The following is a 16,617-nucleotide window of genomic DNA, read 5'->3' as shown; positions in this document are numbered from 1 at the left end:
CGGAGTTTGCATCTGTTAAGCTTGTTGAATTTATTTTTAGTTCGGAGGGTGGGGTTATGCTTTGGATCCTAAATGAGGTCATCACAGGGGGAGCAGCCCTGGCTTCGAATTACTGACTGAGGCTCTGTTTTTTAGAGGGGGGTCTTGCCCTAAATTGTCTGAATGACCAATTAAAAGTTTTATTTTCAGGGATTCATCTATGGCTTAAAATGACCATTTTTGGATTCAAGGGGTCCAGCTTTGGTCTCAAATAAGTTATTTTGGGGGGGAGGGGGGTCCTGAGTGACCAATAGAGGTGTTTTGGAACCTGAATGATTGCAGGGTGGGCTCAACTAAGGCTCCAGCTAACTAATTTGTAGTTGCATTCAGTCCAAACAATTAAAGCTTGGGGGGGCATGGGGGTTGATTCTGTATGCCAGTTTGGGACTGATTTATTAATTTAGGGTTTCTGGAAGGGGGAGTGAGTTGTTATACATTGAAGTCTCAATACCTGAATTAAGGGGGTGAGGCTTCAGACAACTGAGTTTTTGTTATTTAACCTCAGATAACATTTAAAGGAGGAGTCAGCTTTGTGGTGTGAATAACCAATTAAAAGGGTCAGATGACCAGTTTAGAGAGAGAGTGACCAATTAAAAGGGTCAGATGACCAGTTTAGAGAGAGGGGGGGGTGACCAGCTTTGGCCTGAGTGGCCAGTTTGAGGTTTGTTAAAGAGATTTGGAGTCTGAAAGACCCCTTCTGGGTGTTTCTGAGTTCAACTATGTCTCCACATCACCAGTTTGGACGTGGGGAGGGGGTCGGTCTAAATAACTGAAGGAAGGGGGGGGGTCTTTAACCCCTTACTTGATTATGGGTTTGTCAAAAGGGACTCAGCTTTGCGACAAATTACGCCAGTTATTAACTTACACCAAAATTGCGCCAATTTTCATCATTGCTTATTATGTGGCTGTCGTCTTTTGCCCAGGTGACTTACAACGGATGAGATTACAATGGTTTACGTTGCTTTTGTTTTTCTAAGTGGACCACAGGCAGCTCAAGTGCTTTGCTCAGGGCCACACAGCAGTGCCAGTAGCGGGATCTGAACCCACAGCCACAGGGTTTGAAGTCCAATACCTTAACCGCTACGCCGCACTACATTTTAAAGGCCGGTCATTGATTCGCGCGCACACGAGGACGAGCGTCTGCTGGCGCGCACACACTTGCATAACTCGGGCGGGCACGCACGCACGCAGACCGATTCGCCAGCCGCGAAGTGGCTTCAGGCAACGGGAACATAAAAAAACAAAACAGGTGCGTTAGGTTCGGCAGGTAAGTCGACTTGTGTTCTCTTTGAATTAAAACGAAGTTCTCACTTTTACAAACACCGACTTCTTGATCCTGACGCCGAAGTGTGGCGACGTGTTGCATGTTGGAGAGACGCTTCAGGGGCGCGTTCGGGCGGTGAGAATGTCCACGAGTCAAATCACAAATCTGTGGACGATCAGTCAGTAGGAAGTGGAAAATCTTGAAATCCGTTCCCTGGGCTACACGTAACACCACCATCACTTATAGCCGCGACTCCAGCCTCTCCCCACCTCTTCACTTCACATGCCTTCTGTTTTATTTGTTTTCCACTTCACCTCCGCGGTGCCATCGCGCCCAGTGCGCCCTCTGTTGGCGCCGCAGGCGGTACTGCACGCCACTATTTAACTTTTAATCCATTAGTGAGGGCGCCCTGGCTGAGCGAGCCGTGAAAAACCCAACGGCCAATGTAAGCTGAGGAGAAGCCCACCGCATCAACACGCTGATTAAAAGGGCAGCCTCAGTTATGGGGGTGCACGCTGGAATCCCTGGAAGTAGAAGTGGAGGAGAGAATGAAGACCAAAGTGAGTGCCATCATGAACAAAGCTGCACATCGTCTCTGTGACACACCACCACTGAGGACTTTCAGCCAATAAGTCACTCGGCAGAAATGTGTCAAGAAGCGCCATGGGGGCTCCACAATTCCAAAGGGTGAGAACACCCTTATAGCGAGCGGGTCGTGGGGACTGGGACGGCCAGCGCAGATGTTTTTCCTTTTTAGTCTTTCTGAGGTGTGTGTGTGTGTGTGTACATATGTGTATATATATATATATATATATATACACACACACACATGGTATATCATTTTTTTTTAGAAAGCCCACTTCAAAGCCAAATTCCACCCCTGGGGACAAGAAGTTCTGTACGTAGTAATAAAATGCATTTCATTTGTCATTCCAACAGCAGTGCATCTCAAACGTTTGTCAAAATAAAATGCATTACAACTGTTTGAGATGTGCCATCTGTTGAATTGAGAGACACAGCAAGAAGATGGATTGTTGAAACTATCCGGATGGCGCCATTGGAGATGGAGTTGTGTTACAGAGAGGAGAGGTGACCTGGTCACAGTCTCACCACTCCACCCACTGACCTCTAGCCGATGGTTTCTGTTGGGTCAGCTTGAATGGTGGACTGGGGTGGGGGGGTGTATTTTTTGGAGCCCGAATGACCGTTTTAAGGTTTGTTTTGGTATTCATAGATGTGACGGTCACTGGGCTTCAGTGTTTCATATAACACAGCCACATGATGAGAAAAATGCCCGTGTTTGACTTGAGGTTAATTCTGCGCCAGTAGCTCAACCGGTCACAGGAGAAGGGAGGCGACCTTCAAGGTGGTGGCCGAACTGTTTAAAGCCGCAGGTCCTGCTTACCTGAGCCCGTCTGCCTTTTTCAGTTTTCTTTACAAAAAGCAGCGCAGCGCAGCCTGGCCAGAGTGGGTGTGTCCTCATGGCAGGCTGGTGAGTAGACTCCACCCCTATCCGTTTGATCACGTGACGGGGTGGAGTCTGTCTTGATTTTTGCATAGAAGTAACAGTCTTGCGTTTAACTCTTACAAGGCCGAGTATTCTTGCGATTTTATTATTTAGTTGACCTCAGTTTTACTTCAGGGTGGCATCCATTCACCGGCTTCACGTCAAGGCCCAGCTGAGAGAACAGAACAGAGAAGCACCATCTGTGCAAAACTACCATTCCACTGGGGTCCTACTTGATCCTTCCCTACCGCTGTAAAGACCCCCCCCCACCCCCGTTCAGCTGTAACTTATTTCACCATTTTCTTTTCATTCCCCCCGTGTAGTCCTTAGGGGTCAAAGCCCAAAGGTGGACCCCCAAAGTACAATACAATTTATTTTTGTATAGCCGGAAGTACCGCAATGGGCTTTAACAGGCCCTGCGTCTTGACAGCCCCCCAGCCTTGACTCTCTAAGACGACAAGGAAAAAAAAAAAAAACTACCAAAAAAACCCTTGTAGGGAAAAAAAAATGGAGGAAACCTCTGGCAAGGCAGTTCAAAGAGCGACCCCTTTCTAGGTAGGTTGCGTATGCAGTGGGTGTCAATACGATACAATGACACCAAGTCACTCCCTTTGGCTCACAACGTCGGCATTTCTCACTTTCATGCCAATCTCTACCAACGTCACACCCTGTGAAAGTCAAGGGTCGTCTGCAATTCGATACGAAGAACTCAGCTGTGAAAAACAGCCCCCCAAACACAAAGCGCCCACTGGAGCGCACTGATCGGTAAAGCGATGGCAGAGCGGGGTGGACGGTCCAGGTGTGAAAAGACGGACCCCCGGGGCCTTGAAAAACAAAAACGAAACCAGCACAAGGAACGAAGTGGCAGCGACTTGAGTGCGGGCACCAGAAAACCTCCACTTCACCACAAAAGACGTCAAAAATAAAAAAAAAAATTATAAAAAGGACAAATCATTTAAAAAAAATAAAAACTCGCCATCATCAAAACATGAAGGCAGCAGATAACACCCGCCCCCCCATTCTGGGGTCCACTCTGATGGCCCGTCGTGTTAGTCGTTGCTATGGTTTCACACATTAATAGGTGTGCCCACTGGTACCCCTTCACCCCACAGTGCCATCTTTGACTGGTACTGCCCCATTGGTGGGTCTAACCCCCCTTCCTTCAATGAACACAACTGGCATTCGACTTTATGTTTCGTTTATTTTTCAAATTAAATACATTTTTGTTTTCCGGAAGATTCCCTTCAGCCCAGACAGACACAGCGTAAGACAGTTCCGTGTGTGAAGGTGGCGAGATTCACCCCCGGCACCCCCTCCTTCCATTGTGCCCTCGGTAGGCGCAGGCTGGCAAATCTCTGCTCTCCCTTGCCCCGCCGCCAACGTGCGCGTCATGAACAAGAGGTGAGGTGGTCTCGGCTCGGGACAAGTAGCGGAGCGCGTGGCCGGCCGATGGCAACCCTCGAGTGTAATGAAGAGGCGGACGGGCCGACTGCTCAATTCTCCTTCCTCTTCCTCCTCCAGTAGACGATTGTGAAAAATAAGCGAGTCGTGTGAGGGTAGGGGGGCAGGGGCAGAGAAAGGCAAAAATGGTGCAATGAAAAGGGGGGAAAACAAAAAGAAGGGGGGGGTTCGACCCCCCGTGTCCTGTGCGAGCAGACGAACGTCAAAGCAGGTGGCCGGGGAGGGGGGCAGGGCGGCATCGCCAGCCAGGTCTGCCTTTTGTCACCTTTAGAGTTGCCATGCTGCGGAGTGGCATGAAATCGGGCGCCCTCTAGCGGGAGAAGCCTTGCCGCCCTGCGCCGCGTCCTGGCGAGCGTGAAAAACGGCGCAGCGGGTCAAGAGACACAAAGCCCTGGCGGAAAGTAGCGAAAACACCAAATCGGATTATAGTTGGATGACGGTAATTAAACGGTACTCGATTTAGATGACGATGATGATGATTATTCTTCATTTTGTTTTTAAGTGCAGACTAAAAGGGTCTTGTCAACGAGATCCCTTCCCCCACCCCGCACTCCCATTCCCACCCAGACGCCGTCGCCGCGGCCAAACGCCTCTGCCAAGTGCGATCAGCTGCCCTTCCCGTCCCGTCCCCGGCGCGCTCCTTTAGAAGATGTCGGGACACCCGGACCAGTCCTGTTTCTCCTTGGCCTCCCAGTAGCCGCCCTTGTAGATGTGCGTCAGTTCACGAGTCACGGGGTCCTCTCGCCGCTCAAACCACAGAGCCTTGTAGCTGTCCACGTGGGTGCCTGCCGGGAGACAACAGAAAGAGAGCCATTCAAGAGACCGCCTTTCTGGGGGGGATTGAGCCCCGCCACCCCGATGCCAAGCTTACATGAGGGAACCCCCACAGTGAAATTCATAGCAGGGTGTTAAGCTTTACAAGAAAGCATAAATACCCTGAAGCCAAGTTTACAGGGCTCGTGACCACCCGGGTGCTGGTGCCCTCCCAACACCACAATGCCAGCTTTACAGGGATCAGAGTGACCCCAGTCAAACTAACATCAGGGTTTTACACTTTATAAATGCCAACTTTACTGTACAGTACTCAAAAGCTCAATTCAATTGGCACCCTGCTGCCTGCACTTATCCATCCGAGATACCCTGAACTGTAACTCCTTCCGATGCCAAGCCTACTGGACACGTGACGACCCCCTGAAAACAGTCAGATTTATAAATCAGGGTGTTTGTGCTCGTCCCACCAGGTGTCATGTTAACAGGCCTCATGATGAACCCCTGAAGTCATTGGGGCTTACGATACCCCAGAAGTCTGAGCATAAACACCCAATTGCCATGGTTACAGGGCTGATGCCACCCTAATGTGTCCACATAGAGTGTTTGTGCTCACCCTTCCAGGTGCCAAAGATCCTGGCACACCACAATGCCAAGTTTGCAGGGCTCATAAGCGCCGTTAAACTGCCGTTAGGGTTTCTTGTGCTTCTGTTTTGGGGTCCCATGAAGCGCCCAGGACAACGCAGTGGGATGACTTGCCCACTTGTCTGATTCCATGCCATTTGGCCTCCCTGATGTTTTTCTGAGCTTATAAGCACAACTGAATGTGGTATCTCGTTGTCCAAACTAAGCTTTTTGAGATGCCAAGCATAGTCTGGGGGGCTTCAGATCGGCCCCAGAAAGCTGAACACAGTCAAATAGATATAGGCCGGTGTTGGGGGCTAACGACACCCCAGCAGTTTGAGCACAAACACCCACATGCCACGATTACGGGGCTCATGACCAACCTAGCAGGATGAACACAGTCCACATTTATATCAGGGTGCCTGTGCTCCTAACAGGGGTCTTAAGGCGGACACCCTTAATGCCAAGCTGCTGAGGGCGGTTAAAATTGGCATCTGAGTTTCTGTCCTACCTTTTTTATTTTGTGGTCATGAAGGACTGATGCCAAGCTTACAGGGCTCGTGATCTCAATGAACTTGGCACCCTGCAGTCCGTACTCATCTGTTTGTACTCTGATGCCAATGTTAACAGGACTCGTGAGGACCCCTGAAAGCTGAACACCATCAAATTTACATCACGGTGTTGTGGCGTATGACACCCCAGCATAAAACGGAAAAGAAATTGGCATCCCACTGCCCACACTTATCTTTTTGACATGCCATGAGTCCCAACCCCCTGACGCCAATGTTAGGGGGGGCTCACGACAACTCATGAACACCACATTTATATCAAGCCATTTGGGCTCAGTCTCCTGCTGATTCATGAGCACCCCCCATGCCACTATGCCAGCTTTGCAGGGGGCTCATGGACACAATTACCAACTGGCATCTGGGTGCCCACAATTATCCTTTTTAGATGTCATGCGCACCCCCCAGCCTTGATGCCAATATTAGAGGGTCCATGGCAACTCAAAAGGACAATGCCCCTATCACCCGGATGCCAAGTTTACAGGGCTCATGATGGCCCCTGTGATGGCACAACACGTCTAATCATTCTAACTCCATGATGCCCTCACTTAAAGTTGGCACCTGGGAGACTGCACTCATTTTTCTGGGGTGTCATAAGCCCCCCTCCCTCTGACGATACATTCACAGAACTAACAGGAGTCCCCCTAATGCCCGCATGCCCCCGAAAGCCAAACTCTGTCAACTCCACTGCAGGGTATTTGTGCTTATCCTTGTGTGGTGTCATAAACCCCAACTCCATGATGCCAGTTCTGTGGTGCTCAAACCCTCAAGTGCCACCTCAGCAGCCTAGCCACCTCTAAGTGCCCACAAAGGCCGGACCCTTTGGTCGAGATGCTCTTGTCATTCGGCCAAGTCGGGTGAACGACCCAGAAGAGTCCAGGAGGACGACAGACGGGCAAGGCCACCTCTGCTCATTTTTCCATTGGCTGTCTACAAAGGTTCCGGAAGGTTCCTCCAGCCAATGAAACGACAAGCATGGACGCTTAAAAAGGTCACACGTGCAGAACTGCCCCTCGTGGGGAGGGGGTCTTATTCTAAAGTAAAAAAAAGCTGATAAGTGAGAGCATTTGACCAACAGAACATGAGGATGCCCACTTTGCCCAGCGCCAACAAAAAGTGTGTGTGCGTGTGTAGTACCCAACATCCCCTGCAGGAAGTTACCCATGATGGAGGGTGAGGAGGGAAACACAGAGCCTACAACAAGGGGAGGGGGGAAGGGGGTACGGGCGGGCAGGCCACAGACACACAAGTGTACTTGCTTTTCACAGGCGATTCGGCCCAAGACTCCACAGGTTCCGCTGCAAAAGTTAAAGCAAAAGAAGAGTGAAGCAAACCCCCCAAACAACCCGGTGCAGACGCCTCACCGAGCCCCTCATAATTTTGGGGGCCACGTCTGACTGACCCGTCTCGGCATTTCAGCCGTTTCAGTGAGGTGACCACTGGCAGACTTTCACTCGAGCCAAACGTTTGCCTACAGAGTTGACTGAAGGAGACTGGCAAGCTGCACGGCCGCTGCTACTCAATTAGGTGTGGCAGAGGCCCCCAATCTCTTAACTGGCATCCAGATTTTGGGAGGGGGGGGGAATTGTGGGGTATATTCGTTGCCCCCCCCCCATCCCTCTGCTAACTTTCACGTGCCAACTGATGAGCGCATCTTAACCAGTCTCCTGCTTGCTGCCTACAAGGGCGACCTGAGGGGGCGCTAGTGAGCTAGAAGCCTAAGAGGAAGGTCAGCTCCAGTAGGACAGGGAGAAGAATTTCACAGGATTTACTTGCTTTTAATGGGAACATCAGCAGCCGGATCCATGGGTTCAGCTGGCAAACCATGAGAAAGAAAGAAGGAAGGAAAAGTCAAGAGCGGCACCGTTACTGTCAGATGTGTCGCCAGCAGGCAAAATTCCAGCTCGTCCAATCACGTGCTCCGGAAAGCGGAGCATCGCAATCCGTCCCCTCTCAGCCAAACTCTGAGTTCACACCTTATGTCAAGCCTCGATGCGGGCCTGTCCCACCCAATCCATGTCAGGTAAACAGCTCAGCTTATTGACACGCAGGGTGGGGGGCAGACTCCAGGAAGGTGGAAGTTGCTGATGGCCTCCTTCCCATATCCCACTGCTGCCACCAAGTCTCTCTTGAAGGTTTAACAGCCATTTTCTGGGCATGTTGCACCCCCCAAAAAATGTTGGGGTGATCCGTACGGAATATTTTACAGCCGGATACACTTCCTGACACCAACCTCGAGGTAGAGTGGCCTTATTTTAACCTCGGGTCCCGGCTGCTAGTGGGTCCAAATGCCACACCACCTCCAAAGGAGTGGGCAGCCATACAGCCGGTTTGGTCATCACAGACAAATGCAACTCCTTTGTTGCCATCTTGTGGCTAAGCGCAGTACTTTGCATCTACTTCTCCGGCAGAGCAGCCTTGTGATAGCTGGGGATCAGGTAAGGTTACCTCCCTCACGTACGGCATCAGGACCACCCAGTGTCCCACCCAGCAACCTGCCATCCCCATGTGGCACTCTTACCATCCTCGGTCGCCTTTATTGCCTCAGATTCCCTCTTGCGCCGTGCAGTTCTCTGCTTTTCCTCAAGGCGCTGCTTTTCTGTATTGGCTTCGTCCCACCGTCCATTCTCCATCAGCTTCTGATCGGGGCGCAGCCGGCTGTCAGTGGGAGCCACTCCATCTTCACTCTCGTTCAAGGTTAGTGCCAGTTCCGAGAAATAGTACATGTTTTCTGCATTGTCACTGTTTGTGGACAAAAAAAAAAAACAAAAAACTGAGCCCCTCAGTCACACCACACTACACCGAATTTCCGGTCACCTTTTCTAGTCAAAAGGCCACACCAGAGTTCTACGGCCATGTTGTCAGACTGGAGAGGAAATGGGTGAGCTGGGAACTGTGGGAACTGGTTTGGTGTATTGCACATCTTTTCCAGCACTTTTCAAATCATAGCCTTCATTTAACTAAGTGTCGGTGAACTATGGACAGTGAGGGCACATGCCGCCTGAGCACCCAACACATGCCCAGTGAAATCATGAGATCCAGCAAGTGTCGTTAAGGGTGACACGCTATACAACCCAAAGTTGTATAGTGTGACGCTGGCCTTACTTGTGTCATAGATTTAAATGGCAGCGGGTAACCTTCCGATTCCAGTCTGCAAGTAGCAGGTAAGCCACGTTGACCGTTTTCTGCCCTACACTTGTGGTATAACAGGGAGAAACGCCACCTCCTAGTGGTCAGGATGTGCATGAACACAGAAGCGTGTCCTGCACATGGGTCTTCAAATAGTTTCCAGTGGTGTTGAACAGACTCCTTCACTGGTACCCACACCCCCAGGTCCCAGTAAACACTCACGGCAGAGGGTGTCTCTTCCACAGCTCCTTAGCTCTCAGGGTCTGGTAGACCGTCTTCTGCTTTCCCTCTGTGCCATTCTCTCCTCTGGTGCTCTGCATGATACGGGAGAACTCAATCTTCTCATCCCACGTGCCAGACAGGATGAAGTGGGCCTTACCACTGGGATCAGTCACAACTCCGGTGACCTGTGGAACAAAGAGGGATGAAAATGAGCCCAGGTCACAGAGGGACTGGTTTGGTTGTCGCACAGCTCAGCGTGCCACGGTATGTAAACTCTCACCTTGCGGGCAACGTCCCTCGAGAAATAGCTGTAAGGTGCAAACTTGAGGTGACACTTGTCCCCTGTCTTGTGGTTGACGATGTCTATCTCTCCAGACTACGGAATGAGACAAAGCAGCAATGAGTGGATGGGAAGCTACAAACCGAATGGAAGGGAAGCTCAAAGCTTTAGGTTTCCAACCTGGTCAATCCAGAGCTTGCCCACAATAATGTTGTGCACTGTAGTGGTCACCTTCTTCCATGTGTAGTGATTGTTGCTGTTTGCAAAGATGCAGTGGATACTTCCTGAGAGAGAACAAGACAACAAGGAGGGCCACTGAGTCGAGATGAACTGGACACGTGGGCTAAGTGTGCCCATTGGCACCCTTCATACGGCCCAATCCAAAACTGTGGCTAACGAGTCAGAAAGAGGGCATGCTCACCTTGATGCCAACATGGTCAAGTGGGGGTAAACTTGTATTAATTAGGGCCCACACCTTCTAATATCCCACACTCACCTAGATGGCTATGTCATGGCGTGGATGAAACTCGGGCTTCGTTCATCATCCAAACCTTGCCAACCCGGCTCGGTTCCCTGCCAACTTAACCAGACTCCTCCATTACCGCAATAAGTGGTAGGCAGCAGAAGTGGTCACTACTACAAATTCTCAAGGCACTTTGACCAAGGCCTCCCGACGCTGCATTTGACAGGTTGGGCAGCATGGTGCCAAGACGTCGCCCCGAACTCCACCTCCAGCGTACTCACCTAGGGGCATGATGGAGAGGTACTTCCCCCGAAATTTGCTGGCGATTGCAATCTCCTGCCGCAGGGTCCAGCCTCTTTTTGATTCTGCGTGGTGGGCGGCTGCAGGTGGGTGGTGGCTCACCTGGCAATGCAAACGAAAATGAGGGAGAAATTTAAAAATATGTCATTAAGTTACAACTGACTACATCATAGGTGGAGTGGAAATCGAAAAGTGGACCTTATGAGGGGGAGCTGGGCGACCAAAGAGGGCCTGTGAGGGTCTTGGTCTGGACTGAGTAGAGAAGTCTGACGGGAGGTTACGTTACGAAGTGTGTGTGGAGTACGAGTCACGGGAGGTTATGACTGAACTTGAATAGGCGCGCCAGCGAGGCCTCACCCGGGGGCACAGGGTGCGGATTTTTGGTTTGCTTTGTTAATCCCCCACACCCCCCCCATCATACAGCAGACCCGGAGCAGGGGGCTCGTTCAATGGCCCAACATAGTAGGATCCCTTGTGGCTGTTAACAGGATTGAGTAGCCAACCTTCCAGATACCAGCGCAGCCCCCCTTAGCCTCGGGGGTCATTTTTGGTCTCCATATTACTACAAAAAACAACATGGCAGCACTAGAGAAGGTCCAGAGAAGAGCAATGAGGAGGATTACGGGACTAAGAGACTGAAGGAGCAGAAACGATTCAGTTTAAGCAAATGGACACCGAGAGGGGAACACCACCGACGTGTTTAAAATGAGGGAAGGAACTCGTACGCGGCGGATTGGGGCGATCACGTTAAAATACAGTGGCTTGCAGAAGTACTTTGAACTTTATCACATTTTGTCACATTACAGCCACAAACATGAATCAATTTTATTGGAATTCCACGTGAAAGACCAATACAAAGTGGTGTACACGTGAGAAGTGGAACGGAAATCGTACACAATTCCAAACAATTTTAACAAATAACTGAAAAGTGGGATGTGCGTAATTATTCAGCCCCCTGAGTCAATACTTTGTAGAACCACCAATTACAGCTGCCAGTCTCTACCAGCTTTGCACAGCTAGACACTGAACTCCTTGCCCATTCTTCTTTGCAAAACAGCTCCAGCTCAGTCAGGTTAAGATGGACAGTGTTTGTTAACAGCAGTTTTCAGATCTTGCCACAGATTCTCGATTGGATTTAGATCTGGACTTTGACTGGGCCATTCTAACACATGGATAGGTTTTGTTTTAAACCATTCCATTGTTGCCCTTGCGTTATGTTTAGGGTTGTTGTCCTGCTGGAAGGTGAACTTCTGCCCCAGTCTCAAGTCTTTTGCAGACTCCAATGGGTTTTCTTCCAAGATTGCCCTGTATTTGGCTCCATCCATCTTCCCATCAACTCTGACCAGCTTCCCTGTCCCTGCTGAAGAGAAGCACCCCCAGAGCATGATGCTGCCACCACCATATTTGACAGTGTGTTCAGAGTGATGTGCAGTGTTAGTTTTCCGCCACACACAGTTCCATTTTGGTCTCTTTTGACCAGAGCACCTTCTTCCACATGTTTGCTGTGTCCCCCTCATGGCTTGTGGCAAACTGCAAACGGGACTTCTTATGGTTTTCTGTTAACAATGGCTTTCTTCTTGCCACTCTTCCATAAAGGCCAACTTTGTGCAGTGCACAACTAACAGTTGTCCTATGGACAGATTCCCCCACCTGAGCTGTGGATCTCTGCAGCTCGTCCAGAGTCACCATGGGCCTTCTTGGCTGCATTTCTGATCAGCGCTCTCCTTGTTCGGCCTTGTCTTGGTAGGTTTCCAGTTGTGCCATACTCCTTCCATTTCTGAATGATCGCTTGCACAGTGCTCCGTGGGATGTTCACGGCTTTGGAAATCTTTTTGTAGCCTCAATAACTTTATCCCTGACCTGTCTGGTGTGTTCTTTGGACTTCATGGTGTTGTTGCTCCCAATATTCTCTTAGACAACCTCTGAAGCCGTCACAGAGCAGCTGTATTTGTAGTGACATTAGAGGACACCCAGGTGCACTCTATGTAGTCATTAGCACTCACCAGGCAATGTCTATGGGCCACGGACTGCACTCAGACCAAAGGGGGGCGGAAGAATTACGCATTATTTGTTAAAATTGTTTGGAGTCGTGTAGGATTTCCGTTCCACTTCTCACGTGTACACCACTTTGTATTGGTCTTTCACGTGGAATTCCAATGAAATTGATTCATGTTTGTGGCTGTAATGTGACAAAATGTGGAAAAGTTCAAGGGGGCCGAATACTTTTGCAAGCCACTGTACGTTCACCAACAATAACGTGTTAAGGGCACATTCCGCACACACGTAAAGAACCACAGACACACGTGGTGAAGGGCAGGACTTTAGGGACCTTCAAATCTTGACGTGATGCTATTTTGGACAATCCAGGTGAAGAGGATGGACGTGCATATTGGGCTCAATGGCCTGTTCTCGTCACAGCCTTTCTAATGTTTATCAGCCCGAAGAACGTAAAATAGAACAGAAATGCCCACCGGACACAGATGTCACCCTCTGTTCCCCTTCAAATATTCCAGGTCACAATCCTCCTAACTCTCTCCATCCCACCTCTTCCCCTGCCTCGCTCCTCCTCAGGGTGGGAGTTTGTGTCAGACGACAGGTCGCCTTTCCAGCACATTTCCATATTTATAAAGTATGGCAAGCTGGCACCTTCTCACGACAGCCTGGCAGAGTCGGTGCCCAAATGCAGAGGCTCTAACAGGCGGGGCGAGCTCAGATACAACCGTCCAGTCCTGGTCTGTCTGTAGTCTCTCGTGCTTGGTGGGTCCAAAAGACCCAGGTGTTCGTGTTTGGGATGTTATGAACATAAAAGACACGACAGCAGGGTTACCAGGGGCAGTCAAAAAGCCCTGGAACTGAGATATAGCGAGAGGTCAGAATACGCACACACATTGTTGTGGAGGGGAGCATGGCGCGTCTTTAGGCCGGTCACAGCAGGTCTCGATCGGTTTTGGCGTGTAGTGGTGCTTGAAGTACCGTTTTCAGTCAGACGTCTGCATAGTCATTCGGCGCCATGTCGCACTTTGAGCAGCATGACACGCTAACATCAAGTTCAAGTGCAAATGGGGGGAAAAAATCAGCTTCAGATACGCTGGCAAGTGCTGCAGTGCCAATGTCAAACTGCGACTATGCAGACATCCACTTCAAGCAGCACCACACGCCAAAACCGATCCCTACAGACGCGCTGCGCTCCCCTCCACAACAGCGTGTGTGCGGATTCTGAGCTCTCGCTCTCCCGCTAGATCACAATTCTGGGGTCTTTATGACTGCCAACTCGTACGGCGCACAAGTAACGTGATGTTTTTGATATTGTTTGTGGTTGTCCAGCAGTTGGTCACCCCAACCCACACACACCTCTACTCTAGTTGGACTCTCTTTGTCCTGAAGCCCCCCTGGTTTCCACAAAGGTGACTAACACATTAAAATGATTTTTGGGTGAAGTAACAAACATCTTGGCAGATAAAGGGTGCACCCGTGTGTGTGTGTGTGTGTGTGTGTGTGTGTGTGTGTGCGCGTCTGCATCATTCCAGTCAGTAAAGACAAATCCATTACTATGCGACTCTCCAGTGCCACCCGGGGTGGTAAACGTTAACATTATATAAAGTTATTGTCTGTTATACCTTCATTGTTATCACTCATTGATTTAATATTGTTTTTTGTATCAGTATGCTGCTGCTGGATTATGTGAATTTCCCCTTGGGATTATTAAAATATCTGTCTGTTATATAGTGCCTTTCATAACTATCTACTGAAACCATCAGAATTTCTAAATCTACTGTAACGTGGGTTTTAATAATAATACATTTTCTTTATACAAGGTGCCTTTCTGAGAACTCAAGGACACCGAACAAATAAATAAATAAATAAAGGACAATTATAAACAACTACAAACATCAGAAGATAAAAAGATTAAAACCAAACATAACCACTGTAATCAATTTTAAACAGATGCGTTTTAAGTTTACATTTGAACGATGAACACGATTTGATATTTCTAAGCTCAGGAGGCAGCGAGTTCCAGATCGGCTGAATGCTCCGCTCCCTGTGGTGGTTAGACGGGCAAGAGGGACGGTCAGGTGGATGGAGGAAGAGGAGGATCTAAGGTTACAGGAGGGAATGGCAACATGGAGAAGGTCAGACAGATATGGAGGGGCGAGGTTATGAATGGCCTTAAATGTTAACTGCAGAATCGTAACATCAACTTGAAACTTAAATCGGGAGCCAATGAAGCTGCAAGCCCCGAGTAATACGGTGAATTGATGAGCTTCAAGTAATGAGGCGAGCAGCAGAAGCTCATGGAGACATTTATTAGAGAGGCGTCCAGATGAGAAGCGACCAGACTGTGAACAAGGATGGCAGTGGTACGGGGGGTGAGGGAGGGTCAGATGCGATTAATATTACGTAGGTGGAAGTAAGCAGACCGGGTGATGTTATTAATGTGAGACTGGAAAGATAAAGAGTACCATCAAGGATCAACATGGGGTCAATATGCCCACTTCTACCATTCGCACCAACACTGGGGAACGTCTATCCTTGGACTAACCCACCGAGCGCACAGCACAGCACAGCACGCACCTTTCCTCATCCTCAGCCCCCCTTCAGTCCCCAGGCAGCTCTGACCTGCTCACAGATTGACCGGTAGCCACAGTCGTCCATGCGGTCCAGCTCGAAGGTCTCCCCCAGCAGAGGGTTGAAAGGCTTCCCAGTGCGATACACCGTGGTGGAGTAGGAAGAGACGGTGAAGGCCGCCACGTAGCAGAGCTGCTCTAGCGAATTCTCACACTTGGCGGCCCGGTCCAGCAGCTCATAGTACTCCAGGTCTTCGGTGAGACGTTGCAGCATGGAGATCGGCTCGTTGAAGTTCACCTTTTGGGAGAGACAGACAGACAGACAGACAGACAGACAGGCCTGATCAGCAGGTTGGGGAAGATATGTCCACTTGTGCATGCATGCATTGTGAATCCAGTTTAGGGTCATGAGAGGTCAGGAACAACCTGGCGCAAGTATGTGGGCACAACTGGGGCAAAACAAACAATTTAGAGCTGCCACCTAACGAGCAATAAAGAAAACAAATGAAGGCAGAACTTCTTCACGGGCCTGGTGGGCCTTGCTAGGACACCCCTAAAGGTCACTGGGTGGTGCGGTGGACTTACCGGCATGGGTATTTTGGACAGCTCCTTCCCAATGCAGTTCTTCATGATGCTCCATAGGTTCAGGCTGTAGTTTGGCTTGTCGGGAATGCGGTTTCGTCGGTTTTTGCGCAACACAAGCTCCCTCGTGGACGATTCATGGTTGGCTGCCACTGGCTGCTCCTCCATCAGCTGAAACCATAAGCTGAGTTAGAAGTGACACACCTACCGTCAAGCTCTACAAAGCCCTCGTCCTAAAGGGCCCACGTGACTTACGTGGTCTTCCAAGGCGAGCTCACTGCTGATTCCACTGATGTTGCTTCCAGTGCGCCTGCAACAGGAGAGTCGCAGGTTAGCGTCGTGCCCCCTGCTACTTGCTGATGCGCAAGACTTGATTTGAAATACTTTGTTTAACCCAGAGGGGGGAAATGGTCAATTTCTGCATAACCTTTGGGGGTCTGAGGGCAGGGTCAGCCACAGTAGATTTTCAAGATGAAGAAACGCTCACTCTAAGGAGAGGCACAAACGGCATTTGGTACAACAATGGCCACAGCAGGTCCTGCTAAAACATCTGCACCTCACTGAAGATGAGCCTGCCGAGAGGCGCTCTGCCGGTCCGGTGTCCCGAGGCTTTGGTGTATCCTGAATGTGTCAGAGGGGCTATGGACGTGAGCGAGACGAGTCCATAAACACAAAGAATTCACCAATAATTACCCAAGTTAAGACCAAGAAGAACATTTTCAAAACTTTCAACCCAATTCAGGGTCACGGGGGCCGGGGCTAATCCCAGTGACACCACTCCCAAGGCAAGAATCAGCTATGGACTGGGCATCATTCCACTAAAGTGTCCAACCAAACGCACACCTAT

General features: G+C 49.9%; 1 protein-coding gene across 2 annotated transcripts in view; it reads right to left on the bottom strand.

The window, feature by feature from the left end:
• Positions 1 to 3,991: 3,991 nt before the first annotated feature.
• LOC120538001 (oxysterol-binding protein 1-like) overlaps positions 3,992 to 16,617 on the bottom strand; it is a 65,501-nt gene continuing 52,875 nt past the window's right edge. The window contains exons 6-15 of one of the 2 annotated variants that reach the window (XM_039767340.1): positions 16,026 to 16,080; positions 15,774 to 15,941; positions 15,241 to 15,486; positions 10,605 to 10,725; positions 10,041 to 10,144; positions 9,861 to 9,956; positions 9,581 to 9,765; positions 8,751 to 8,971; positions 7,489 to 7,527; positions 3,992 to 5,056 (exon numbers count right to left, since the gene is read on the bottom strand). In XM_039767340.1, the coding sequence (XP_039623274.1) occupies positions 4,914 to 5,056; positions 7,489 to 7,527; positions 8,751 to 8,971; positions 9,581 to 9,765; positions 9,861 to 9,956; positions 10,041 to 10,144; positions 10,605 to 10,725; positions 15,241 to 15,486; positions 15,774 to 15,941; positions 16,026 to 16,080 (1,378 nt within the window). In that variant the 3' untranslated portion in view covers positions 3,992 to 4,913. The remainder of the gene's footprint in view (positions 5,057 to 7,488; positions 7,528 to 8,750; positions 8,972 to 9,580; positions 9,766 to 9,860; positions 9,957 to 10,040; positions 10,145 to 10,604; positions 10,726 to 15,240; positions 15,487 to 15,773; positions 15,942 to 16,025; positions 16,081 to 16,617) is intronic. The other variant, XM_039767341.1, reaches the window with a different exon arrangement.

The sequence above is a fragment of the Polypterus senegalus genome, chromosome 10 (genome assembly GCF_016835505.1).
Source record: "Polypterus senegalus isolate Bchr_013 chromosome 10, ASM1683550v1, whole genome shotgun sequence".
In the NCBI taxonomy this organism is placed as follows: Eukaryota; Metazoa; Chordata; class Cladistia; order Polypteriformes; family Polypteridae; genus Polypterus; species Polypterus senegalus.
Note: the sequence above shows the minus strand (reverse complement) of the source record. Positions and strands in the feature narration are given on the sequence as shown.